At 50.6% G+C, this 26,483-nt stretch overlaps 10 protein-coding genes across 10 annotated transcripts; 4 read left to right on the top strand and 6 right to left on the bottom strand.

Moving 5' to 3' along the window:
• Positions 1–425: 425 nt before the first annotated feature.
• Positions 426–1,554, bottom strand: POX_d05680 (Casein kinase II subunit beta-2; the record flags this gene model as incomplete). The annotated part of the gene is made up of 2 exons (XM_050114520.1): positions 426–1,229; positions 1,486–1,554. 2 exons carry the CDS (start codon positions 1,552–1,554, stop codon positions 426–428), a joined length of 873 nt encoding a protein of 290 aa, XP_049969471.1.
• A 777-nt stretch (positions 1,555–2,331) lies between these two features.
• On the bottom strand, positions 2,332–2,970 carry POX_d05679 (uncharacterized protein; the record flags this gene model as incomplete). The annotated part of the gene is made up of 1 exon (XM_050114519.1): positions 2,332–2,970. One exon carries the CDS (start codon positions 2,968–2,970, stop codon positions 2,332–2,334), a length of 639 nt encoding a protein of 212 aa, XP_049969470.1.
• Positions 2,971–4,942: 1,972 nt separating this feature from the next.
• POX_d05678 (uncharacterized protein) lies at positions 4,943–6,493 on the top strand (the record flags this gene model as incomplete). Its single annotated transcript, XM_050114518.1, has 1 exon — positions 4,943–6,493. One exon carries the CDS (start codon positions 4,943–4,945, stop codon positions 6,491–6,493), a length of 1,551 nt encoding a protein of 516 aa, XP_049969469.1.
• Positions 6,494–9,050: 2,557 nt separating this feature from the next.
• On the top strand, positions 9,051–9,557 carry POX_d05677 (uncharacterized protein; the record flags this gene model as incomplete). Its single annotated transcript, XM_050114517.1, has 1 exon — positions 9,051–9,557. One exon carries the CDS (start codon positions 9,051–9,053, stop codon positions 9,555–9,557), a length of 507 nt encoding a protein of 168 aa, XP_049969468.1.
• Positions 9,558–9,892: 335 nt separating this feature from the next.
• On the top strand, positions 9,893–10,330 carry POX_d05676 (uncharacterized protein; the record flags this gene model as incomplete). The annotated part of the gene is made up of 1 exon (XM_050114516.1): positions 9,893–10,330. One exon carries the CDS (start codon positions 9,893–9,895, stop codon positions 10,328–10,330), a length of 438 nt encoding a protein of 145 aa, XP_049969467.1.
• A 775-nt stretch (positions 10,331–11,105) lies between these two features.
• POX_d05675 (Cytochrome monooxygenase eqxH) lies at positions 11,106–12,798 on the bottom strand (the record flags this gene model as incomplete). The annotated part of the gene is made up of 5 exons (XM_050114515.1): positions 11,106–11,156; positions 11,236–11,657; positions 11,713–11,989; positions 12,167–12,436; positions 12,496–12,798. The coding sequence occupies 5 exons, from the start codon at positions 12,796–12,798 to the stop codon at positions 11,106–11,108; spliced, it is 1,323 nt and encodes a 440-aa protein (XP_049969466.1).
• A 1,055-nt stretch (positions 12,799–13,853) lies between these two features.
• POX_d05674 (uncharacterized protein) lies at positions 13,854–16,003 on the bottom strand (the record flags this gene model as incomplete). The annotated part of the gene is made up of 8 exons (XM_050114514.1): positions 13,854–14,072; positions 14,195–14,495; positions 14,598–14,698; positions 14,788–15,051; positions 15,147–15,405; positions 15,465–15,524; positions 15,612–15,770; positions 15,843–16,003. 8 exons carry the CDS (start codon positions 16,001–16,003, stop codon positions 13,854–13,856), a joined length of 1,524 nt encoding a protein of 507 aa, XP_049969465.1.
• An 804-nt stretch (positions 16,004–16,807) lies between these two features.
• POX_d05673 (Peptidase M20 domain-containing protein 2) lies at positions 16,808–18,355 on the bottom strand (the record flags this gene model as incomplete). The annotated part of the gene is made up of 5 exons (XM_050114513.1): positions 16,808–17,028; positions 17,090–17,232; positions 17,326–17,947; positions 18,015–18,201; positions 18,263–18,355. The coding sequence occupies 5 exons, from the start codon at positions 18,353–18,355 to the stop codon at positions 16,808–16,810; spliced, it is 1,266 nt and encodes a 421-aa protein (XP_049969464.1).
• Positions 18,356–19,037: 682 nt separating this feature from the next.
• On the top strand, positions 19,038–21,131 carry POX_d05672 (uncharacterized protein; the record flags this gene model as incomplete). Its single annotated transcript, XM_050114512.1, has 3 exons — positions 19,038–19,071; positions 19,183–20,564; positions 20,667–21,131. 3 exons carry the CDS (start codon positions 19,038–19,040, stop codon positions 21,129–21,131), a joined length of 1,881 nt encoding a protein of 626 aa, XP_049969463.1.
• Positions 21,132–21,565: 434 nt separating this feature from the next.
• POX_d05671 (putative 1,4-beta-D-glucan cellobiohydrolase C) lies at positions 21,566–23,372 on the bottom strand (the record flags this gene model as incomplete). Its single annotated transcript, XM_050114511.1, has 7 exons — positions 21,566–21,852; positions 21,955–22,212; positions 22,278–22,415; positions 22,478–22,731; positions 22,782–23,094; positions 23,157–23,225; positions 23,297–23,372. The coding sequence occupies 7 exons, from the start codon at positions 23,370–23,372 to the stop codon at positions 21,566–21,568; spliced, it is 1,395 nt and encodes a 464-aa protein (XP_049969462.1).
• Between the last annotated feature and the right edge of the window lie 3,111 nt (positions 23,373–26,483).

Genomic DNA, 26,483 nt, shown 5'->3' with positions numbered 1-26,483 from the left:
AGGCATCTGAGGCAGGACGCTCTGTCGGTTCGACCTCCCTCGGCTGATGACAACAAGGACCATCAGGTCTTCTCTTCATCGTAACATCGCCTACAACCTGGGTTGCAATCAGCGGACTGACCGTACGACTTCTGCTGAGTGATCTGCTCCACGTCCATGGAATCGGTGACCGATACAGGGTCTTTTCTTGATGTGAATCAGTCTTTATCATTTCGAGGTTCGTGTGGGACATGATGTAGATACATTGTTTATAGAAGACAGATATGAGCCACGCCATGCGGGACTTGATAACGCCATTAGTCGTAAAGCATGTGAAGGGGGACCGATGCACCAGGAAAGAAAAACATATCCCATTTGCGCCAGGGGTTTATGGTTGGATGCGTGGAACACGATAGGTTTGGTGGGTGATATAAAAGACACAAGAATCAGTTGCCTAGGTCCATCCGGCCCGAAGCCCCATCCCCAGCAACCTTTTCAGTCCTGGCGGGCTCGTTCTCTTCCCCATATTCGAAATTCTCTTCCTCACTGTCACTCTCTTCAACGAATTTGTGACTCATGCCGAATTCGCCAAGACGCTCTTGCAAGTCTTCCCGACAGCTGTCCTGCCAGCGAGCAAGCGCAGCAGCGGCGTGAACCTTGAACCCGTAGATCCGTGGCTCATAGCGACGCAGACTCTTCTCCGGGTTCAGGGCGGGGTAGACTTGAAACAAGATGGAGTGGAATGAGGTGCCGAAGTAGGCGCCGTCAATTGAGGCGTGGCGGGATGATTTAGGGTTATAGATATCCTCGCACTTGGGACAATAAAGCTTGACGGTGCTCATGTTCGGTAAGTCGTGCTGGCCCATGGGCAGGAGAGGGTGTCCTTCGCACAGCACGCGAGGACATTTCCCAAAGTCGCATTTCTTGTATTTGTCCAGCTGTGACGGGATTAGCTCTGGGTGATCCGGGGAGAGGTGCTCAGATGTCCAGGCTCTCCAACTCACCATTTTGGCCAAGCCACGGGTCGTTACAATATAACGAGCATGAACCAACCCATAAAGGTGGCGAGCTGCTTTCTCAATTTGTTCGCGGAGGTCATCGTCGGCGTCGAGGTCGAAAACGTCGGTGACCAGGTCTAGTGCATACTGGTAATAGGAGACTTCGGTGTTCAGTCCAGTCAGATTAAATCTGTCGGTCAAATAATCTTCGTCGATTTCACAGAAATATTCATTTCCTCGCGATGAGACAAACTACGGGGAGGAGATGATCAGCATGGTCTTCCGGATCTACCGAAACATTGCGACCAAATGAGAAAATTGATACGCAGGCTAGGCACCCTCGCTGCTTGGCTACCCATAAGTCAGGTCCGACGGGCAGAGTACAGGGACAATATTCCACAACGAGTGCGCAACCAAGCGCGACGGATTGCAGATACAAGGGTCCTCAATCACTTTCGCGAACAGAGTTCGGAGAGCTATCGCGACTCTCAGAGCGGTCATGACTTACCCAGTCTCGCCAGTAGCTTGTGTAATCGCTGTCTGTCTCGCTATGGAATTCCTCCATCATGGTACCCATTTGAAATCTGGAAACGGAATCCGTTCAGGTAAAGTTGACGGAGTTGGGGGGGTGAGGGTGGGTTGGAGAGGTGGGCAGCGCCGAAAGGTGGGAGTTTATCGGCCCCGGGGTGCTGCGCGCCCCAACTGCAACTGCGGTAGACAGTACGGATGCCGTGTAGAGACTGCTCGCGGCGGATGTTCACAATCAGCGGTGGAAAAGAGGTGGGGTGGGATGGACCGCTGATTCGAGGGGAGGTGAGAGTGTGCCCGCCATTCGACAAAGTGTGGGTTGGGCGGTGACCATTTTGCCCCATTCTTGTGAGCTGATCTGGGCCGACCGCCTTCAGGCTGCATCGCGACGGTTCGATGGACCCGCAAAAGATCAAGACAGCCAGTATCAAAATGGATCGTTTACAGGAGCTATGGGGTGCTCAGCGATTGGTAAGAGGGGCGTCGTTGTCTAGGGAAGCTGCGCACTGGATATTGTCTTGAATTTAGTATGTCAAATGGTCTGTATAGCAAGCCTCTTAAAATAACAATGGAATTCTCCTCTCCGTCCCCTTCTACCGTCCTTCGGTGATGGACATGATCTTTTACGGAGCATTGGGCGAACGATCAAAGCTGGGCACGTGATTGCTCCATCAGGTGGCAGTCAATCATGTACACGGCCCATCTTCGCGCAACTGGAGCCAAGGCTGCCACTGGCACATCTCAAAAGCTGGACGCGCATGGATCAAAATGATCAGATCTCCCTTTGGACCGTGATCTTGACAAAAGTGGCCTAGAAGACTCCGAGTCACTGGTTGTTGTTGTCATGGAGCTCTTCAGTCAAATTGTAAACACTCAGATCCTTGTCCATGCTGGGCAGAACGTAAACTGCACTTTGTTGATCAGCAAAGACGCGCAGTGCCGCTGACCCTCGGTATACCATGCCCACTTTCTCAAGGACTCTGCGACTGCGCACGTTGTCTACCCCACAGAACCCAAAGACCGCGTGTATGCCCAGCTCGAGCCGAGCCCAGTCAACAAGCCCCCTGGCGGCTTCAGTGGCGAAGCCGTTTCCACTTTCTTCGGGCAAGATTGTGAATCCAATGTCGGGCGCCAGATAGTGCGGGCCAGGCGGGGACCCTTTCATGAGCGATACGCATCCGATAAGCTTTGCGGGGTGGTTATCTTCGACGCGAGACACCAAAAATTGGCCATGTCGGTTGCGAGCATAGTCTGCGAGTACCCGCCGTCGAATGAACGCCGCGGCTTTCTCGGGCGAATCGATACTCGTCTTGCCGCTTGATTGGATAAAGTCATCTGTGTTCCATAGTCGAACCAAAAACTCGCAATGAGTGGGATTGTCCGGGTCCAAGGGCTGAATAGAAAGACGCTCCGTTGCGATTGCAAACTCAGGAGGAAAAGGCGAGAAAGTCTCGTCCGCGGCCATGACGGCGGTATCAACAAGATTGCGGTTGAGTACAGAAAGGTGCGGACAGCTCGGTCGGTTGTGTCTCAAATCTGTATATCCGCTGGGAGTAGGTTGCAAAGGGTAAAGTTTAGACCAGAGGACAGAGTTTCAACGTCAAGGCTGAGACGGTCAAGCGATCAGCTCAAAAAGGTGGGGGCTGGGCTTGCTGACAAGGACACCAGTGAGTACCTGGGTACTCGATCGAAGCACCTTCTTCTAGGGTGGCTTCATACTCAGAGCCCTCAAGCCCATAGTAGAGGATCTATCAAATAGGCAAAGTGTACTGCTGGCGTATTGCTTAGCATCTGCTAGCGGGCGCTGGCAATTGCTAATCCATCATGACTCATGAATGATGGTAGGAAAGAAGGGGAACACATAATGGTCGAGTCATACATGGCACAGAGAGGAACCTAAATAGAGATATACCTATGTGCTAGCCAGGTTGCGCGCAGCCGTCGACCTGGTAACTCGAGATAATGTTCGGCCTTCTTACCCATGAAACCTCTGCAAGACCGATCACTTTGAATGGGAAAAGTCCCGACGGGACTTGAATCATTGTACCTAAGTTGGAATCTGTCTATGCCAGAGATACATACACATGCATATAATAGAGTTTTCCCACCGAGCATGTCCACAATATATCGATCTGAAGCTCTGCATCCGAACCAGTCGTATTCAGTGTCCTGTGGTAGATTCGTTGGCCGTAGTAAATGTGACGCGGAAATAGGTAAGCGTCTACTACCAGGCTTGCCTGGTACCTTCGACCTTATCGGCCTTTTGTTCACCCTAGTCCGACGCCGCAGCCCGACGCCAGCCGCATGGTGTGGCTTCCGGCTGGGACTGGGCATTTTCCGACCGCACGTGCGATGCAGAAGCTCAAAATGTTTGAGATCTGAGAAGGGGTGGGATATCTCCAACATATACGGAAATTAAAGTGCATGCGAATCTAACTAGAGGACATCATTTTCAGCCCGAGACAATTCGGCTCTGTCGGGTGGTCCAATTTCGATTGTGTGTGTGATACGATGCAGGTTATTTCCAGAGGAATGATACCCGAGGACCAGATCGGGCGGGAATCGGCGCGTGAGACGAAGCTTCTTTTAGGCAAGCCTTTTGAAATTCTCTGGGCAAGCCTTGGCCCAGGAACCCCAAAAGACCACCCGTTCACTCGCTTGAAGAATCATCGCTGCAAATGGACGCTTTGTTGGACCTGACTTGCATTTGGGACCCTTCGCATCGCCTGCCTCTTCAGCTGAGCATGAACGATGGTATATTTTGTACCATCATGCCGGTGTAGACGACCATACTCCTAAAATGCAAACCGCACGCGACACGCCAGAACCAACATTTCGATCCTATCCGCAACTCACGTGGGTTCCCACGTCTCTTTGACTTTTGTAGGAGCCGGAACTCCGCAACCAGCCCGCGGAATCGACCAATAGGCCTCTAACGTGGCGTAAGAGTTCGCCCAACTCGGCGCCGAAATAGGAAAGACGATAAGGGGAAAAGAAGGAGAGTGGAAGAGAGAATATGGGAACGAAAGAAAAAGCAAATCAGGAAGTGGCAAACCCGAGTCTCATCCACAGCAGAACCAGTCCAGCCAGGCTCATGGACCCTCTCGACAGTAAGACTGTCCACTCTGAGAAAGGTCCTAGGGGCGCGCTAAGCTTTTGCGCTGCCTATCATGGGCCTCCATGGCCGATTGTCCGTATCATTCAACGGATTGCAATTGGGTGAGAGATAATGTCACTCGTTGGCGCGACGATATCTGCTGCCCCCAAGCACCAGAGTCTTATCTCTCCTCCCCACAATACAGCTTATAACTCCCCACAGCCCCGTGTGTGTCGTGGTGTGAATTTCACGGTTGCCTTTCAGCTTCGTCTTTTTTTCGTGTCGCTGGCTTCGCCTCCGGGTCTTTCACTCAGCCCAGACACCGCCGGAATTAGCTGTCATGGCGTACGATCCAGAAAAGGGCCTCACTGAGGTCAAGTACCCCTCCGCGGAGCAAAACTCGTTGGATTCGACGTCCGGCGAGCGGAATGCAGTCCTGGCGGGTGGGACTGGTGTGATGGCCAAGATGCGGGCACTGGAGGCCAGAATGGATAATAAGCTGGGCATCGAATCTGAGGCGATCGCACGCAAGCGCCCCGAGGACAAGAAAAAGGTTCACTGGGTGGAGGAGTTGTCAATGGCCCTGCTGTGGGCCAGTGGAACCATGAACACCTCCTGTTTTGCCACGGGCTTCCTCGGATGGGAGTTTGGCCTAAGTTTGAAGCAGTCAATCTTGATCACGATCTTTGCTTCCATTCTGGCTGCCTCGCTGAGCGGCTTCTGTGCCACCTTTGGCGCTGCAACAGGTCTGCGTCAGATCAGTGTGAGTCGGTATAGTTTTGGTTGGTGGCCGAACAAGCTCGTCGCCCTGCTCAATGCAATCCAGCAGATGGGCTGGGCCGCCGTTTCCTGCATCACCGGAGGTTTGGCCTTGACTGCAGTTTCAGATGGACACGTCTCTCTGATCCTGGGTATTGTCATTTTGGCAGTGGTCGCCCTGATCATCTCCTTTGTTGGACTGAAGGCGATTCTCATCTATGAGAGATGGGCTTGGATTGTCTTTTTTGTCATTTTCATGATCATCTTTGGCCAGACGGGCAAGTATGCGGACAACACCGCCCCGGCCACTGATACTGGTGCAAACCTCGCTGCTGCGGTTCTGAGCCTGATTGCTGTCGTTTACGGCTCGAGTGCTTCATGGTGCACCATGGCCAGTGACTATTACGTCCACTACCCCACCAACGTCAGCCGTGTCAAGGTCTTCTTCATGACCACTTTTGGCATCGCTCTTCCAACCTCCATCGGCATGATCGCCGGCTGCGTTGTGGCTTCCGCTCTGAAGAACAAGCCCGACTGGAACAACTCGTATGAAGAGGGTCTCGGGTATCTCATCCAAGATATGCTCTACCCCCGAGGATTCGCCAAGTTCCTCTTGACCCTACTCGTTCTCTCCGGCATCAACGTCAACGTCATCAGTATCTACAGTTCAGCCATCTCCTTCCAACAGTTGTCACGCCCCTTTGCCCGCGTCCCCCGTTTCCTCTGGACCATCTTCTGCTTCGTCTGCATTCTCGCGCTGGCCATTGGTGGCCGGCAAAAGCTCAACACCTACCTGCAAAACTTCCTGTCTCTCCTGGGATACTGGTGTACTAGTTACGCTGTGATTCTTCTCGAGGAGCACTACGTCTTCCGCAAGGGTAACTTTGACAACTATGATCTGGAGGGGTGGAACGACCCCGCTCGTCTGCCTCTCGGACTCGGCGCCGCGGTTGCCTTTAGTCTGGGTGTGGTGGCCTGGGTTGTCGGGATGGATGAGACCTGGTTCATTGGACCCCTGGCCAAGTTGATTGGCGATGCTGGTGGCGATGTCGCCAACGAATTCACTTTTGTTGTGACGGCCCTCTCTTATATGCCTGCTCGATACCTGGAGCTGAAGCACTTTGGTCGTTAAACAGCTGAGCGTGACCTGGTGAAAACCCTGGCGGGACTTGTCAGCTCTTTTTATCTTACTTAATATAACTGACAGATCCACGCAATCTGAATCGTCCTGAGTAAACATTCTCTTCCATATTCCTAGAGGCGGCGGTTCCGTTCTGGGTTTTACCGGGCCTGTCGGGGAATGTACCAGCTAACCTTGGTAGTTGCAGAGCACCGTGTCAAGTAGGAGATTGAATTTCAATCATTTGATTCGGTCACCCCAGCCCAGTACTTTGATGTGCAGGAGGATCGGGACGGTCGATCAGTTTAGCCGACATACGACAGAGAATGCAGTTCGCCCAACCGTCTACAGAATTTAATTTGACTGTTGTGACTCCAAGTATTTGGTCATAGATGATCCCTTATTCCGAGGTGGAAGACTTTCAACAACCAGTAGAAATATTTCTGGTCTAGCGGACTACACATAGCCAAATCCGCTTTTCCGCTTTAATTAATCCACTACCAACCTGACTTCATACCCGTCTCCAGGCTCAGGCTCAAACAAACCCATGTCCGAACCAAGATGAGATTCATCTTCTAGCAACCCTGCCGTTATGAAACAACGCACCTAGGGAATATATCCAAAATACTCACCCCCCTCTTGCCCTTGTCGCAGGACAGAATATGTAGGAGTCCATGTATCCACAGACAAGACGAAACACACCGCATATTGTAAGATGTGCAAGGTCACATATGTCGCGTTTGACCAAATACCTATTTCCTCTCGGTGGGAATACCTTGCTCGCAAATGTTCTTCTATATCTGCTGACAGGGTTGGTTCTGCGACCTTATCAACTTATCTCTCTTCTGTGAGAGATGCCCTTACATGGTAGGGTGAGAGAAAGAGATGATGGTGAAAAGATTAGCGGGGAGCGAGACATGGCGATCTATCCTTGTGGATCATGTGACTACATAGATAACATCTCCAAGTGCGGTGCGGCAACGTTGAAAAATGGATAACTCGGAATCACTTAAGTTGACAGAGACTCGCGGCAGGAATTCTCAAATCAGGGTTATCATGGGTTGGGTTCTTGCCCCTGCCTCTAGGATTCTTTCTGTCTTGGTCGCATCACTTCTATGCGCAAAGCCATGGGGATGAGAGAGAGGGAAAAAGAGAGAGAGAAAAAGAGAGAGAGAAAAAGAAAGAGAGAAAGAGAGAGAGAGAGAGAGAGATAGAGAGAGAGAGAGATAGAGAGAGAGAGCTGGAAGATGAGACATGCATAAAGTCTGGTATGATTTTGTCTGGGTAACCTTTCTGAAATATGGGTCAAACCTGATGAGTTAACACTAATTACCGTAGTCACGGCCCAGTACCTCTCCAGGCATCAGAAATGACCTGATGGATCTAAATTTAGTCCCCCGACCCACATCGAGTCGATCACCCAGCCCGGGGATCCCAACCTTCCCGTACCATATCCATGGCGAGGTGGGCGATCGCCACAGTGAGTCTCTGCACACAGCTGCAGATACAGACTTGCAGACGGGCTGTAGAAATGATGTCGATCCGGAGTAGGTTGCCTGGACACTCGTCTAAGTGCGGCTGAATCCTCTTTGTACGTAATGTGGATAGAGATAGCCTTTTCTCCGCGACGACGTGTGAAGAGCGATAAGTAGAATGAAACTTTGCTACATATACATCTTTCTGTTGCGTTTTGCCCCTTTTCTTTTTGTTGAATTGTGTTCCAGGTTGTAGTCCGGGGTGAGGAGTCTCTTGACTCGAACTCAAAATACAAATAGGAATTGATACCATTTCGAGTTTCTGCATGGAGCTCCCAATAGCAGACCCTTGATCTTGTGCCTTCCAGAAAGAGTAGATGAAGGGCCCAACAGAGCGCATGAAAAGCAAGGAACTTTTGAGCTCCGGGGAGGTAATTGTCAGCCGCAGATGTCGCTTTGCAGTTTTCTGGAGTGACCTTCGATTGTCAACACCGGCTTTGGGGCATGGTAATGAAGTGGGGGGAGGGTGTTGTTGTTGTTGTTGCACAGTCTCACTGCTTGGCATTTCAAGTTTCCTGCAGATGAGCGGACTTAACCGTCTCTGTCTCACCACCATCTGACGATACATCACTGCGCTAGGCTTTGGTCGTGCGTCTAGTAGTTAGGCCACTCCGAACCTGCATGAATCAGTCGACAGTACTGTAGGGCCCAACCGGGTCATCGACGCCCGGATCCGCGCTTCCAGTCTGGTGTTTCCTGGCATCCACTATACAATATACAGTAGAGTTCGAGTGGAATATCACATTGTCTTGATGCTGCGTTTGCCTCGGCTTCCTTGGCATCTCCAGAAAGTGCATGCTGGTTTGATCGGCAGCACACCCGGGCAAGGCAATTCGAGTCGCCTTTTGTGTAATCTCAATGCAGCAGTCTACAGCGAATATCGTATATTCAAATTCTGCGAGACATTTTGATGGATTGAGGCAATTTTTGGAGCTACCCAACACTGAATCCTTGCGGGGAAATCATCGCGTTCATTTGCTGTCTTGCGCCGTGAGATGGAGTGACGAGCCAAGACAGCGGGTGAGACAGTGGCGATGCGTGGTGACCCACCAGCAGCCCATGAAATGGGCACATTTGATGCGGTTGTCTCGTGTCTCGGCAAGCTCTCGTCTGTGCCGTATCCAGCATCCGTGGAAAATGGCCTGATGTGTACCGTCGGGAAGATCCAGGAAACAGAAGCGCATGGCCCAATTCATCTCTCCTCGGCACGTGGATCATCTGAAATCGGGCTGAGGAGCAACGGCAACGATGATCGCGGGGTGTCCTGCAGGCGCTGGACTGGTGATTGGGTGGGTTTTGCCCGTGTCTCAACTGCCCCGCTATGCCGCTTTCCTCATTTTCTGCCCGGATCCCGTGAGGTGGGCGGTGAGACCGAGAATGATACATCAACCCACGCGGAGAACGTCATGGGCTGTGTGTCTCGCCGTGCACCACACAAATGTCTCACTCGCTCATGTACAGCCGTGCCCGGTGCTTTTCTTGGTAGAGGAGAAAAATATCGAGTCCCCGCACCACAAGTGCGTGCATCAACGTCAAGATGACTACGTTGCTGTGGGACGCAGCCCTCTCTTAGCTTCTCTGCGCTAGTGACGGCCGTTCCTTCTTCGACGTCGATCTATTTTGAGCACCACCGGAGATGATTTCACTTGGCTGGCACAGCCGACAAGGACCCTTGGAGAAGACTCGATGTAGAGCATAGTATCGGGAAGCAAGATCAAGGCTTAAATAGCTTCATCATCTCCCACCTTTCCCTCCCTCTATTTCCTCTCCATCACACATCAACATTCCCATCCCATTATCTCAATTCCATCCGAGTCACTCGCACTATCAATAGCCTCGCTTTAACATCTCTCTTCCAACGCACCACATCGCCAACATGCAGTTCACTCAAGTCCTCCTGGCTACCCTCCTGGCCGTCCCCGCGGCCCTCGCTGCTCCTGCCAGCGGCAAGTCCATGATGGCTCAGAGCCCCCAGTGGACCATTCAGAACATGAAGCGCGTTTGCGCCGCCAACGACTCCTCCTGCACCTGGACCTTTGGCATCTACCCCGGCTCCGGCAACGCCACCCCTTGCACACTCGTCGTGACCGGCCAAAAGGCCTCCCAGTCCAACGGCGGACCCGTCAACTGCGGTGACTACACCGTCACCTCAGGCTGGAGCGGTCAATTCGGTCCCGGCAATGGCTTCACCACCTTGGCCGTGGTCAACAACAAGAGCCGCCAGATCGCCTACCCTGCTTACACCGACAAGCAGGTCGAGGGCGGCAATGTTGTCAAGCCTGACCAGAGCTACCCTCCCTACGCTCTCCCTTAGATGAAGCTTCTCTCTGCTCAATGCACGTGATGAATTCGATTGTCTCGAGATGTCATCAATCTCGTGAACCGTCTCTGCATCGACTCCGTTGATGACACTGCATGATAATGTTGATAATATTTGAAAACCCGAGTGCATAGCCAGACACATTCCTTTAGATGAACATGCAAATATTAATGAAATCTTATTTTTCCCTCCGATTTTGAATGCAAGCTTCTGTCATAATTTGAAATGGGCTTCATCGGACATGAGCACGTTAACTTATTCTCATCATATCGTTGTCTGGGTATCCCCGGCCGAAAACTAGAAGTTTCAGTTTGTTGGAACCGGATTTCATGCATTTACCTTTGAACTGGATCACAAAGACATAAATGCAGGGTGGGAAACCATCATTCCCTTCAGAAAACGTATTTTATGCCGAGAGCTTCTGGTACATCAAAAATTGGTTATTCTGGGGGGGACTCCTTGATTAATATTTTTTTTTTCTTTTTGCTGAGCTGCAGAGGGTTCATGGATAATTCACGCGTGACTGGGACTGCGATGAGAGAGACTCGAAACGGGGATTCGATATTTTGCCAGAAGGATGTTCCAATGTGGGGGGTATGAAAGAGGAGAGTTCTACAATAGAGGTCATTGTCAAGTGAACGTCACTTGAACCAAATTCCATGTGACGCTTGAAATCGTATTGACCTGGTCTCAATTTTCTTTTTTTCACCGCCGAGACCCGTCGTCTAATGAAAAATATGGATACACAACTGGAATTACACATGAAATCTTAACCAAGATCCATGTCCGGCTTCCGGCTTCCAGCTTCCAGCCAGCCAGCCTGAAGAATGACCCTGGGCGAGATCGAGAAAGGAAACACTTCTTCGTCACCACAAAAAAATCCAGAAGCTTGGTCTCACCTTCAACGGGCATGGTTCAGTCTCTGATCTCCGCCGAACCTCAAAATTGGCAAATGGGTCAATGACGACATAAGCTCCGAATTGCAAGGGCGCAGAAACATAACCCTCCTTCAACTGGATATCGTACTTCAACAGGATGTGAGCCAAACATATCTTCAACTCGGTACCGGCGAAGAACCGGCCAGGGCAAATATGTCTTTCACTCCCAAATACATTGTGCTCCCGACTTGACTGCACATATGAGCTCGCTTTGTCTCCAGTCTGACGCCGCTTCACAAAGCGGTACCCATCGAAAGTATCAGGCTGCTTGTGAACTTCGGAACTCCACATGTCGCTCGAGTCAACCATCAGGTGGGACCCTTTTGGTATCGTTCTGCCATCCGGAAGCGTAGTATCACGAATCACCTTACGTTCCGGTCCCACTAAACCCCGTTAGTCAGGTTGAATTGTGTGTGCTTGTTGATCATTGGATTTTACCTAATGCGGGGGTGAATCTTTGGGACTCCTTCATCACGCTGTCCAGTAATTCCATCCTCTGCAGCGCAATCTGAGACAATCTATGCTCCGCGATGCACTGCGTGACTTCCTCTCTCAGGGGCGCGACCAGCTCCGGATGCTGGGCAAGATCGATAAGAGCCTGTCTAAAGGCTTCGCTTGTGGTGAAAACTCCTGCCATGGCCAAAGCAAGTTGAATGTCGCCGGCGGGTAGCTTGTTGCTTGCAATGTTGGAGGTCCAGGAAAGAACATCTTTGTGCTGTGGTGCCGCTTGTCCCTGACGTTATGCCTCTTCCTTTTCCACTTCCCTTTTGCGGATAGCATCTTGCATGATCACACGAGATTTCCGGACAAGATCGCGACATGCGGAGCTGTGCGGCAAAACTCATTGAACGATGGGACGAAGAGGGGGTGACCACGCGCTTAGTTCACCCACCACAGTGAAGAATTCCCGGACATATGTTTGGACGACATTTTGCCATTCAGAGTCCAGGGCCATTCCGGGCCCCACAAATACCGAGGCCGCTGCCAGTGAAATGATTCCGGTGGTATCTTTTTCCCATTCAAGTTGATGCCAGGACTGGTCCTCCCCCCCCCCCCCCCGTGTTGTTGCAAAGCAATCGTAACGTGCTGGTTGATCGTGGGCAAAAGTTCCTCTAACTGAGTCAACTTGGTTCGAAGCAAGTCGATCAACATTCTGTCGGGGCTGTGTGCAGCATAGAGAGCTTCAAATCTGGGGAACTTTGAAAAATATTCCTCTCTGACCAGCTCCTGGTGATCAAGGTCTCTGTTCGTCTTGACCCAGTCACTGAGGAACGAAGGCAAGATGATTTTCTTCCCCTTTGGAATCAGGAGAGTGAATGGGCCCTGATACTTGGCGAGTCCATCGGCAATGAGCTTTTTAGCATTGTGGCTATACTTTTGGTACGCCTTCCGGCGAAAAAGGTCGCCGGGATAGTGGTTGACCAGGGGGAATTGTGATTGTTGGCTTGGGATCAGACAATAAAGACCGACCAGAATCGCAATCAAGGTCCATCCAGGAACACTGGGGAACAGCTCGGCAATCATGATCACTGCTGAATTGTGGAAAAGTTTTTAGTGCTTGCAGAGTCAAACTACTGTGAGCCAACGACTCGAGCTTTAATCCCTTCAAGATGTAGCCAATAGAGTGCATGACGCACGATAAATCATGCACTAGTCCGCCCCCACAGTATCCACCTTCTCCCAAGCTTACCGAATAGGGTTCCCCCCCAGGGATCTAGAAGGCCCTCAGCCACTCCCGGATCTTGACCCGCTATTTTTTAAACAATCGGCTAGAGATCCTTATGAGTGCCTTTTGAGGGATAAGGTTAAGACACGAGAACTTCATAAACTTGAAACTAGATCACTCTGGGGCCCCCGTGAACAACTAAGCTCCTGGCTGCCCGAATTCTCCTTCCCTCTTTCAGGATTCCAAGATCCTCCTAGTTAGAGCAAGTCGTTCAGTCCAGCGCTGGTGAATTCGTTTTGATTCCGAGGCCTCGCCACCCTCTCACGCAACCATTTCCGCTTTCCTACCTTGACCGAGTATAAATTGATAGTTTTTTGTTTCTTTTTGGGAGCCTTGAAAGTCCGTTTTCATGAATTGATATTACAGATTCCCTTTGGTTTTATCGTGGCCTCACCTCGCAGAGTATTCGAAACCGCGCGAGTCTGGACAGTCTTTTCCTTTTCTTAGAGGCCTGGGTTCCGTTCAGGTCAAGGAGTTCTTGCTGTACGGTTCGAGAGGTGTGACCTCAGACGAGGAGGGTAGGGTCGATTCTCGATGAGTCACATTGAGGTGAACCATGATCCGAGCTCTCCATGCCACTAGCTCCTTGCCACTAGCATTCTGAATTGTGTTTCTCTTCAGATTGAACCCACTTTTATCACTTTTCATCTCTTTTTTCCAGTCGAGTGTACTGGAATTAGCACGTAATATGTCCGAGGAGTATTTCCATGGTATAGACTTGATAGAGTGTGATTCGTGATCCGGACCCCAAATAAGATCCCTCTACCAAGCTTCAGCCCTATGTATTGTCTGGGAATCCATGTTAAAAAGAAGAAGATCATAATTGATTTCGAAGACTAATCCAAAGCTCATACTAATACACGTAGCGGAAATTCATATTCTTCAGGTCCGTTGTATCCACCAGATCTTGCACAACTCCCGCGCCACCTTTTTCGCTCATCTCGGCAGCTCCGGGAAGAACTGCGGATCCTAACTTATCCCGTCGCGCATTCTCCCAGCGCAGATAAAAGAACAAGGCCAACGCGGTCGCGACGCAAATAGCGAGACAGATAATAATGGCCAAAAACCCACTCTATTCGACATTAGCACAAGATGAAGAAAAAGTAAAAGCAGCAAAAAAACAGCAACTCGAGGTGAACAACCAACAAACAATCGCGATTTAGACGGTAACGAATAAAAGGAATAATCACTCACTTGGTACTTGGGTGCCTGGTGCTCGAAAAATAATTGCGGCCCAATGATGTTGCCAGCACAGTACATGATGAAGTAAATGGCGCTCACTGAGGATCTCTTGGTAAAACCACCCACATTCGAGCTGATCATTGCCAATGAAACTGGCATGCTGCAGGAGTAAATGCCCATCAAGAGGAGGCCGGTGTACCGAACGCCCGTACTGGTGCCGGCATAGACCATGACGCTACCGACGATGCTGATTGTGATTGTAGCGGCGATGACGAGACAGCGGCTATTGGGGACTTTGGATGAAATTGTGCAACTTAAATACCAAGTCAGTTTCGTGTTGATCCAGCAGAAGGGAAAAAAACCCCAAAGAGGAGGAACGGGAAAAGAGTGCTGGAGTTCATCACAAAAGACTGACCTCGCAAGTACAGCAACAAAGATAATAAATCCGCCGGGTATGCCAAGCAAAAGGGTATGAAAAGTGTCGAACCCAAAGCCCTTCAGGACGAGGCCATTGAACTACAAGAGGATTTCAGTATTTTGTGCGCAAAGAACCTTGAAATTCCGACCACAGCGCTTGGGACGCAAAAACTCCAGGTAGGACCTACAGTGGTGAAACCACCATTGGGAATATTCGACGCCAGAATCAGAACGACAAGAAGCCAGGTCTTAATGTCCAAAAAGGCTTCTGCAATTTGACTGCGGTCAATCTTGGTGTTTTTGAATCCAGTTTGATTGGCTCTCATTCGTTCAATAGCAATTTCTCTCTCGGCATCAGTAAGAAACTTGGCGTTGGTAGGCGAGTCGGGAAGACGAAGCAGCATCAAGATGCCCCATGCAAGCGTCGCGAGTCCAAAGATGATAAAAAGCCACTGTATATAATAGGAACATTACATCAGAAACCAAGCATCCCATGGTCTCCACCATAGTGATAATGATGAGGGAGAGATGAGGAAGCGCAACATACCTGCCATGGAGCAAGTTTCTCTTTGATTTGCAAAATCCCCACAGCGATCAAGTTTCCTATGATCGCCGAGATTGCATTCCCACAGAACCAGATTCCCGCACGAAGTGGTTGTTCCGAGTTACGATACCAAAGTGAGGTGATCAAGGTGAATCCGGGGGACAGACTGGCCTCGGTGCATCCAAGAAGAAAACGAGTTACCATCAGAGTCGCAAAGTCTTTCGTTGCAGCGTGACAGGCTAGTACCACAGCCCATAATATACTGCACAAACATGTGATCAGATACAGGCTATTAGTGTGCTGAAATGACATTTGACTTACAAGTTGATAGCTAGGTACTTGCCCAGGGGGAACTTGACCATCAGCAGCGACGCCGGGTATCTAGGAAGATTATTCACAAGTGAGTTTCACAGGAAGAGATGGCAAGAGATGGCCTGTCTGAAAAGGTGTAAGGCTCCAAAGACTCACGAAAAGAAAAGATATCCGAAATAGAATATTCCAGACGTCCAACTATACTGAGATCCAACTAGATGAAGATCTTGTTGGAGTCCCATCAGGGCTGCATAGTTGAGGGTCTGCTTGTCGAGAAAGGCCATCATATATGCCACCAGCATGATTGGGAGGATCCTACCATTCCAGACGAGCTTAGCCATCAGCCTCATCAATCCCCAATATCTCGAATCAAAAGTGCAGACTCACGTGAAATCAATTTTCCGCACGAGTCTTCTCTCTGCAGCAGCCGAATATGGCATGGACTCTGCATGATGCTGCTCCAAGGTCCCATGGTCAACACTTTGTCGAGGCATCGTCTCTTTTTCCACGCAAGAATGATCTTGCTTCTTCATGTCTTTCCCGCTCATGCTTTAAGGACAGCAACGCAAGTGTCAAACTTCTGGCGATCGATGAAAAATTTGCCAGATCTGGTTCTCATTAGATCGCAAGAATAGGATTCGACTAGAGCAGTTCATTATATACGCGCACACGACGATGCCCAGACCCTCCTTGACTTACCCCTCAAACCTTATTCTGGGGAGACAATTGGAGTCGACGTACTACTTACACTGCTATCATTTCATCCATTCTTTACCTTTATCAACCTTATTTCATTGGTCTCGAGTCCGCCCGCAAGAATCGCGTATCTTCTTCCCCGCAAAATGGCCAGTTTGATAATCTCCACGTTGCGGATTGGGTTCCATGTCGAGGGAGGGTTGTGATTGGCTCGGTCGGCAAACAAGTTGGTGGCTTGACCAGGTTGACGAGGGGCTCGAGCGGAGGAGAGAGGTTGACCTTATCCACGATGCACTCTTGCAGAGAGATAGGCAAAAGAGAAACACCATGGGCGACACGAGACCGATATCAGAAATCTAACACACGATTGAACGGCCTGAGTGTTGTTTCCATGGTACCTGCCATGTCGTAGCCGACCGATTTTGATCCAGGCTAAAAACGAATAGGACTATGCTCACTCGGGTTTCTCTTAGACCCGTCCCTGTTCCTTCTGTTTACTCGCACAGAGGGGAATGATTTGTGATTACGAGAAAAAAAAGTCGTCCAGGTAGCCTATCTATAGCAAGTTGTGATGAAAGTCAAGATCAAGGATTCCTTTTCGGAGCTTTTCAGGAACCGGCCAAAAGTATCGCTTCTAGACAATGTGGCATATTCAACTATGTACATCTACTCTCAAAGTCCTTCTTCACTGCCTCTGCAAATTGGTTGTCGATCAAAACTTGGCACCCGACCACTGCCATTCCAGCACTACAGTGGATGGCTCTCTCAAACGCTTCGGGTGAGCCTGCCCCGCTGGTGAATTCATGAGTATGATTGACCCCCTTTGCAGGAATACAGAAGATTCCATGGAAGCCCGGTACAACATAAGAGACGTTGCCTACCACTGTGTTAGTATCGACGAGAAATCAGAGAAGAAAAAAAGATCGCCATAGACAGACCCATATCAGTGGAGGCGCCACCCGACATTGTACTCTTTTGGGCGGAGTTGTCGAGCATGGTTTGGCGACCCAGCGCTCCCATTGCAGCGACGAAACTTTCGCAGATGGGCATGTTGGGTTTCAGATCATCGTATGATACACCCCTGCCATAGAAAAAAAGGAAGAAAAACCGGAGAGACGAGTGAGTCAAATAATCTCCAAGGTGGGATCTAATAGCGCATAGAATGATCACGTACCATTTGTATTCTACTTTACATCCAGTCGCGGTTGCAGCGGCTTCGAAGCACTTGATGACTTTTGCTGTGAGTTGCTGCAGTGTCTTCTTCGTAGGCGAACGAATATAGTAATCCAACGTGGCGGACATGGGGACAATATTGGGGCGATCGCCTCCATTGACAATTACACCGTGAACCCTTTGCGAGGGCAGAATCTGTTGTCGTAGGAGCGAAATGTTGACATAGGCCGCGACCACCGCGTCCAGGGCGTTGATTCCTTCCCATGGAGCCGCAGCTGCATGCGCGGGCTTTCCGGTAAATGTCACCTCGACTTTGTCGTTGGCAAGATACCCTCCTTCTACCACAGTTGCAATACTGTGTACTTCTGGATGACTGGGGGACATGGGAGCTGGGTGTACCATCAAACAGGCGTCGACGTTCTTGTATGCTCCCGCTTCGATCAGCTTCACTTTGCCGCCCCCCGACTCCTCAGCCGGGGTTCCCAACAGACGGACGGTGAAACCGGATATCCCTGATGCCTGCGCCTGTGACTTCATCGTCTCGCAGGTAGCAAGAAAGGCCGCAATTGCGCTTGTCGCGATCAGATTGTGACCACATGCATGGCCGATTCCGGGGAGTGCATCTATATTTGGTTGAGCTTCGTCGCTCAGGTTTGAGAAATAAGCGGATCGTAGCTCAAGGGCTCATACCATATTCTGCATTAAACACCACAAGGCGCCCACCACTTCCATGGGTGTATTCAATTTCAAAAGCTGTCTCCAAGCCGTAGACCTTGCGACGAACCTGATACCCCTGGGACTCGAGACCGCTGAAGAGATCACAGATATGATCGTGGGCTTGGAACTCTTCGTAGGCAAGTTCGGGATTAGACCAGATCTGAGGTTTGAGTCAATAAGAGAGTACAAGAAATGAAATTGGTGGGTGTAGACTGGCGAACCTTATGATTGATCTCCTTGAGCTGGGAATCATATCGCCGGAGAGTCTCCTGGACGCTGTCCAACAATGGCTTTTGAACTTCGGAGGTACGCATCTTGCGAGATTCAGTATCTTTCTTCGGCGTGGTGAATATACTTGTTGCAGTGCTCAGAGTACAAAATTTCAATATGATCGAACCAACATGGAATGCAACAATGAGGTCTCATGGATCTTGTGCTTTTTAAAGTCACATGGCTTCCCAACAAGAGCAATAAAAGCTGACTTTCCATCTTTTCCTCTTCAGACTTCCAACTTGGTCTGTGGAGTCTATTCCCCGCTTTATCGCCTGACGTCCTTTGGAACACCTCGTGCTCGGCAACGATCGACTGCAACTGTCTTCTTTTTCTCCTTATCGTGCGAAATGTGGCGATCCCCAGAAATTCCAACCCACGTGCGTTGCCGATAGAGCCAATCGGCTTACTGGCATCGGCAGATCGTGTTTCCACCCTTGGCATTATGACTATTTGAGGGTTCTGGAGTGAGAGAACATGTGCCTCCACTCGGCAACAGAAGATAATTGAGAGCACCCCGCTTCTCAATAGCACCTTGCATTCAGCTCAGCTCGATGTTCTAGCCACTGAAAATCATCTAGTGTGGTCTCACCAAGTCATCCCAGGCTCTGACCGGGTATCGCCTCCATCGTTATCTCGGAAGAGGCCCGTCCAGACGCTGGCAATCGCGACCAGAAAATACTGAATGTGGGGTCGGCGGTCAGCGGTCGGAAGATTAATGCAAACATGCGCAGGCAAGGAAAGACGAGATCGAAGACTGGTACATCCATTCCATTTCGGCCAATCATTCCGGTGATTACTTGACTGGCCTGTTCGAGATGCCCGGCAGCAGTCCAATACACACGACCAACTGGCTGACATACCCGAGCAGGTTGCCGAACATGTCGCATCCGCAAAGTCAAATGTGATGAAGAGAAACATGTTGCGGATGGCAAAGAGCCCCAATGTCGTCGGTGTTCGAGCGCGGGACTCCAGTGCGAATGGAAAGGAGGTCCAATCCCCCGCAAGACATCCTCTACTACCGGGAGCACTGTTGCCGAGTCCAGATCCAGTGCTGAAAAGCCAAGCGGTCCTCGCGAGCGTCAAGTGCAGAAAGTGTGCCTGAAACCTGCTTTGAGGCAACAGGTCGTCCCAGATGCTCGTCAGAGTCCGCCGGCGTTGCATCTATCCCCGAATCCTGGCTTGGGAGACCAGTCTCGGATCGTCCAAGCAGCTAATACGCTTATATTGTCGGCGTTCGATCGGGAATGCCTAAATTATCTCCAAAACTCAACCCTCGTGATCCTGCTCGGCAAGCACTGGCCATGGTCCACTATTGCATACGCATACACCAGAATCGCCGTGACGGAGCCCATGGTTATGAGCATGATGTTAGCGAGTACGGCAAGGGAAATTCATCGAATGCGACGCTACGATCAGGGAGAACATTTCGTCTCCTCCACCATAACGGATCAAACAACGGACCTTGACGGACGAATGCATTATGGTCGGGCATTATCGAGCCTTCGGGTTGCCCTGCGATCCGAGGTCAAATCCCCCCAGAAAATTGAAGCCATATTCATCACTTTGTGGCTGATGATCGACTACGAGAATCGCTTCGGAGGTGGAGCGTCGGCAATCGACATCCATACACGGGGGATCGAAAGCCTTCTCCTCAATCATGTCATTCCTTGTTTGCAAACGGAGATTTATCGACCGTTCAAATATCTTTCAAATACATCCTCTGTTGAGTTCGAGGACACGCGTGTGTCTCGACATCCACAACCTGATGGTTCAGCGTTGAAGAGCTACAACGTCGAGGAAGTTACTGGAAAACCCAAAGAACTTCCAACAACATCCGTTTCACCATCTGCTGGACTCGGTAAAACTTCAGTCCCTCTTTTTCTACTCTGGACACTATACTTTTTCACACCAACATCCTGGTCCTTTAGCTCTGCCACCGGGGAACTTGACTTGATGACTTTTGAATTTTTCCTCGACACCAATGGCAGCCACCACAAGGCACCATTTCCACTTGCGGAGCTCTACCGCATCAGTCGACAATCGCCGGCTCGTTTCTGGGGCGATTCCTACACGATGACCGCCCGCATGGACGATCTCGAAAATGTAGCGCCATTGACTCTTTACCACCAAAGTCACATCCTACAATTTAAAATCACTGAGCAGCACAAGCGAGGTGTACCAACAGAGCCATTGGAGAGTGGATTATCCGCGTATCAAAAACTAGTTGACGAGATCAACTCTATCGCAACGGTCCGTGGAAAGCCTTTTTCACTTTCACTCTTTGCATTCTCAACCCCTCCCCCCCCCTTTTTTTTTCTTCATCATTTTCACCCGTCCTAACAAACAAAACAGGAACACGACACCGTCCTCGCATCAGTAACAACGTCCGAGTCGAGCGTCTTTCTCACATCCCGCCGAATAATAGAAACAAGCTACTGGGCCACCATCACTTTCTACAGCACCATCGTATTCTACCACTTGTGTTTCCGAGATATCACGACCCAGCACGCACAGGCCCAAGCACCTCCATACCCACCTTTCATGTCTCTCACAACGGCAGTATCTCTCATTCTGGACCTGAGTCTCAAACTTTACCGGTCAAAACCGCATCTGATTGTTCGAATTACGTGGCCCTTGTTTCTGGCCGGAGTGGCTACCTCGGATCAAATTTATCAGGACTGGGTGTCGATTCGGTTGCAGGAATTAGGTCGCTTTGGACAGAATTTTGCGCGAATCAGTCAGCGGTTTGATGAGATTATCAAGGGTGGGAAGGCGGGGGTTTCAGGGGGTGAAATTGTATTTTCACTCGCGAAATGACTGGTTGGAGTCAATTGGAAAATATGTATCAGGATCATAGATGAAATGATCACGTTGAACAAGTCTCCATTTGAACGGATTAGGTCAGTTGAGATCCATACCCGGTAAGTAAGGAAAAGGTTGACTTTTGCTTTTCGATTTGCAGCTCTCCCGTTGATTGATGCTTATTCATCAGGACCGTGTGGTCCATCTATGCCGCGCCAAAGGCGATAAATATAAGGTGAAAAAAAAAAATCAAATGTTGCTGATAAGACAACCATGGTCGTCGGGTGGACTCGACTCGATTCATATAATCTCAATTTTATCTTTTCCATTTCACTCTGGGGAACTAGAGACTTATACTCAAATTGAGACCACTTCTAAGACAAAGGATCACGATCACATATATAGACGATTCAACCCGCCAAACACGGATTCTGTCCCTGCTCAACCGTTTAGAAGCTTGGGTTGGCGTTGACGAGCAGCTGCTCGAAGTAGGCTTGGAACCAAGTTCCAGCCTCGGGGGCCGGCTTGAGGGCATCGCTGTATCCGCAGTGGGCGTCGTAGCGAGGAGAGGAGGTGTCCGAGGTACCGTCACACTCACCACCGGGCTTGACCCAGATGAAAGCGTCCTGAAGAGCATCACCAGTGTCGGTGGTGAAGGGGGTACCGAAGCCAGTGCCAATGACGTTGCACCAGTCACCCCAGGCTTGTTGCTTAGTGGGCTGAACACCGTTACGGGCTGGAAGAGAAAGGGAAAGGTGTTAGAAAATCAGGACTGCGTCTCATCGGGTGCGTCTCATCGGGAGCAGAGGTGCTGGTCCCCTTATGGGGATTTACTTACAGGTGTCCATGATGAAGTGGGCGTCGAAGCCGTTCGCGCGGAGGAGAGGAGCGAGGGCGTTGATGTAGCGCTTCTCGTCACAGTTCTGGTCACCCTGAGTGTAAGATGGGCAGGTGGAGATGGACCAGGCGTTGTAGTTGGCAACGTTGGTGGCCAATCCACGGACGGCGGCGGGAGAGCCGGCATTCTTGTACACACTGGCGAAGAGGTCGGCAGCGGGTCCAATGTTGGCGGGCCATCCAAGCCAGCCAGCGTGTCCTATGTGAAGTTAGTTCAGACTGCCCACATGGGAAAACGGAGGAGGCCTTGCAAATAGAGCTTACCGGCATCAAGGTACATGGCAACGTTGGGCAAGTTGAGCTGCTTGAGTGCATAGTCAGTGCACTCCAGGTAGGCGTCGTGAGCACCCGAGCATTTGGCGACGTTCATGTTGGTGACCAGGTTGGCGAGACTGTCGGGTTCTGTAGAGGTAAACAGTGAGCCAAAAGAACGGGACGTTTTCGCAGACACGGAAGTTGCTTACCGATGACCAGGATGGTGTGCACATCAGGGTACTTGAGAAGCTGAGCGCGGATCGAGTCAATGTACTTCTTGTAGTTGGCAACACCGCCGTTGGCGATGGAGTACTCGCCGTTACTGGCAAGAGCAGCGCAGTCACGGTCAGGAAGATCGTAAACGACAAAGATACCGGCAATGGGTGGGTTAGCACCAGCCGCGTTCTTGGCCTTGATGTCTGCCAAGTAAGTGCCCATAGTAGGGACCTTAGCAGCAGTGTCCCTGAGGAGAAATCAGTCATCGGTCATCAAACGTGATTTATTGGTACGTACAGCCAAACGAAGGATGGGACCTTGGCCACCGCGCTGGCCTTGGGCGCCAGAGAGGCTGCCAGAGAGGGAATAGCCAGGCTCTGAACCTCGGAAGCGTAGTACGGGTTCACGTAAGGCTGGTATCCCTTGAAGGGGTTGCCACTGTTGCTAGCAGGAGGAGCAGTAGTTGTGCTGCCGCCACTACCAGCTGAGGTCTTGGTTGAAGTGGTGGTGGTGGTGGCCATGGTGGTCTTGGTGGTTTGTCCAGCAGTCGTGGTCGTGGTTGCCGCACCGCCACCGCCGTTTCCACTGCCCGGGAGACATTGGGCGTAGTCTTTTCCCCGAAGTTAGAACGTCTGCTAAGTGCAAGCGATGTGCAATTCAGTGGGGACATACAAGAGTTCTGGGTGCTACAAGAAGATCCTGCAACACAGCTGGTCGGTCCAGAGTAGCCGATACCACCACCTGGAAGAATCAAGATGCGATTAGTCAACTTCTTTTCCATGCAAAATCGGACTGTCAGAGGGGGTACACACATTGTCCCCAGACGGTCTGCTGAGCAGTGGCAATCTGCGCCAGAAGGAGCAGTGCCCAAGCTGATGTTCTCTGCATGGTGATCAGGAATTTGTCGTGTCTATCGTTGATTGTCAATGAAGAAGTCGAGCCTGATCTGCTTGGAAGAAAGACAAAAAAAAGATCTCGAATCTGGCGGTCTCAACTAATGGTATATATACCCAAATTTTGACAGTCCATCCGAGTCTGTTTCCCCTTAGGCTTCATTCCGACAGCCCTAACGGGCACGGCATACTATCTCGAAATGGCGCGGAGGGTTGGAGAGTGAAGAATCCCACTTTCTCCAGGGATATCTGCAAGGTGACTGCAACAAATCTTGATCTGCAGGCGAATAGTAGGCCTTTGAAGTACACCCTATCCCAGAATGGGAGTATATCATCCACATGAAAAGAACCCCTGGCCAAAAAGGGCCATGTACCCCAGGACGCCCGCATACACCGGCAATTGGATCCTGCAACTTCTGCTCCGCTTCGTCAGGGGCTGTCGCCATCGCTTCGGGCCTTAAGCACCACGGGGAGTCCCAAACCGGTAAGCGTCGCCGCGATAGATGAGAAACTTGCATTCTTCACCGAGTTGCAGATGTCAAAGGGTCTCGGGTTTTTTCCAGGGTGGATGTGAGTATGCGGGGTAGACGCCCCATGCACCTTGATGATATTGCCTCTTCACATTTTCTTTAAGGGTCTCACTCATTACTGAAGCTTGGGTCCACTGAGCATCTGTGGTTTTTCTCAATTGGGCCGTGGATTGTGCCACTGTGGCCTGTGCTGGAGCTACATAGGCTAATCCGCCGGGTATTCTCCATGGCTTGGTCAATGAAAGTGATCGCGATCAGAGGCGTGGTTTCAGTTCACATGATCGTTTGGGTAGAAGCTGACGCTAGACTCTGGGGGAAGAGGCTTCGATAGCCGTTTCATATCGGAAGCCACATCTGCCTGGAGAGTTTCTTGAGGCCTGCGAGACAAAAACCGACTTCACTTGACAGCCCGTGAGCATTCCATTCTTGCGCCGCTGATATCGATACGGCCAGACAAGAGCATTGAGACGTGTCTTCTCGGTATATCAGGGGTCATCTATCCAGACCATGGAGGATTCTCGGTGAAAGGGAAATGACAGGTGGTCCTTTGAAACCCACGGTCAGAGCTGCCGGGGTGGTGGAGATTGCAGGATCTCACGGTGGAAGATCATCACTAGTCCGACACATCGCGAAATACACATTCCCTTTTTTTTTTCTTTCCTCGGAGGGGTAATATTGCAGGCCCAGCAGACTCAAGATTCCTTGTCATGACCAGTCTGGAGAGGTGGAGTTCCGAGTCAGACTCCTACCAAGTGGCTCACGGATTGCCGTCTCATCCCTCCGCATCATCTTCGTCAGACTTGACTGGATCCGCATTCCGCGGAACAAAACGCGGGCAGGGCGGTGACTGGCCACTTTATTTCTGCAGAAGGCACGGGGGCGGACCGCCTTCCGACTCCAGAAGTGCAGGCGTCAAGGTGATCGAGTCCGGCTGACAAGCCTTTCACCGTCGGTGGATCCTTCATCTTACTCGGCATTCTGATTGTTTCTCCAGGCCTGGTCTTACTGAACTCGGTGCGGACCGATTGCCGACCATCATGTGGGGGAGAGAGTCTCTGACCATGGCCGGAGACTTAGCCTGTAGGCAGAAATATATTGCATGGTGGTGCATGGAGATCTCATCCAGAATATTCCCAGCAGGGCTGATTTCCACTCAACAGCAGGCTGAACTTGGTGGTTGATCCCCCACGACAGACAGAATACACAATCAATATTCTTACAAAGCTTGCAAGGGGGGCGAGAGAGAGAGGGAGGAAGACATGTTCGATAACCTCAGCAGGAAACGGAAATTCTTCGCTATGCATCCGTCAAGGTCGGAGTCTTTCCGTATGCTCTTTGACGTTCCGATCCACCAGCCCAACGCCGTTTCCGATGGGATTCCTCCCGAGGCCGTCGTCTGGGTTGTTCGTCTACTTTCACGTCGAGCGTGTTGACTCCTTGGCAGAATTCTCCGCTCATGCAGAAAGATCGACGGGGCTTGGAAATTTCAAGGTCATGTGAACTTCCGCTTGTCAACGCGCTCCTACCATAAAGTAACCGAAGTAACATGCGGAGACTGATGACAATGCTCGAGGATTGCGAGCACGATGGGCTGTCTATCCTTACAACTTTAGCCACTCTCTGCCTACTAGAACGTGCAACTTACATTTGAGATCCTCGGTTGCGGCCAGCCTCACCTCTCGATATATAAACCGCAAGATAGGTCAGAGCCGGCGTGGCCGGTAGAATCCACAACTCAAGGCTAGTAAAATTTATCGTCCGTATTCATTCCACCCACCCCGAAAAGGCCGCTTTGATCAGTCTCGGATCTTTAATCGACTCATTCTATGATGACAACCTAAACAATGTAAAGAAATGACTACCATGAAAGTCTCAAAGGTTCCACCACAAATACGCGGTTCTCCGATGGCTCGGCAGGAATAATACAATGAAGATCTCCACTTGCACACCTTATCAAACCAGGACGCCTAATTTGCTCCAAACCAGGCGAACACAGGCAAGCCCGGGTGCCCAGGTGGTCACTAAGCGACGTTGCATTGACAGAGTAGTAATCAGGGGGTTTGAATTTCTTTCTCGTTGATGGATTGTTACAGCTACTTGAAGACGCATGGTACATTCTGGCTCTGGAACCGGGCACCCACAATGGTTCATCCGAACAGAAGACCGGGGATGTTTCCCGCTATCAACAATAACAAGCAGGTTAGTACACGCAACATATCCATAACATGGAAGGTTATGCTTCGTCAACTTAGTTCTGAAATAACTTACCCTGACGGTCTGATACATACTTCAACAACCTGATGCTCCTGGATCGAAGCCCCCACCAGCAGATTTCACCGTAGACATGGTGCCATGTATCCAGCCACGATAGCAAACTGCCCATCGTATTAAACACGCGACCAACCGAAGCAAACCTACTGCAGACCCGGCAACGGAGGAGATACCTCATGGTCCAATTCATGTCGGGGCAGCCTAAACAGGGCAGTTATGAAGCAACAGAGTATCTTAAATCTGCCCTTCACCTTCAATTGAAGAGGTACTAGGTAATCAGAGTGACCATTCAATAGAACAGAGAC

This window comes from Penicillium oxalicum, chromosome IV (genome assembly GCF_001723175.1).
Source record: "Penicillium oxalicum strain HP7-1 chromosome IV, whole genome shotgun sequence".
NCBI classification, from domain to species: Eukaryota; Fungi; Ascomycota; class Eurotiomycetes; order Eurotiales; family Aspergillaceae; genus Penicillium; species Penicillium oxalicum.
The sequence above is the reverse complement of the archived record's forward strand: the minus strand, read 5'-3'. Positions and strand labels throughout refer to the sequence as shown.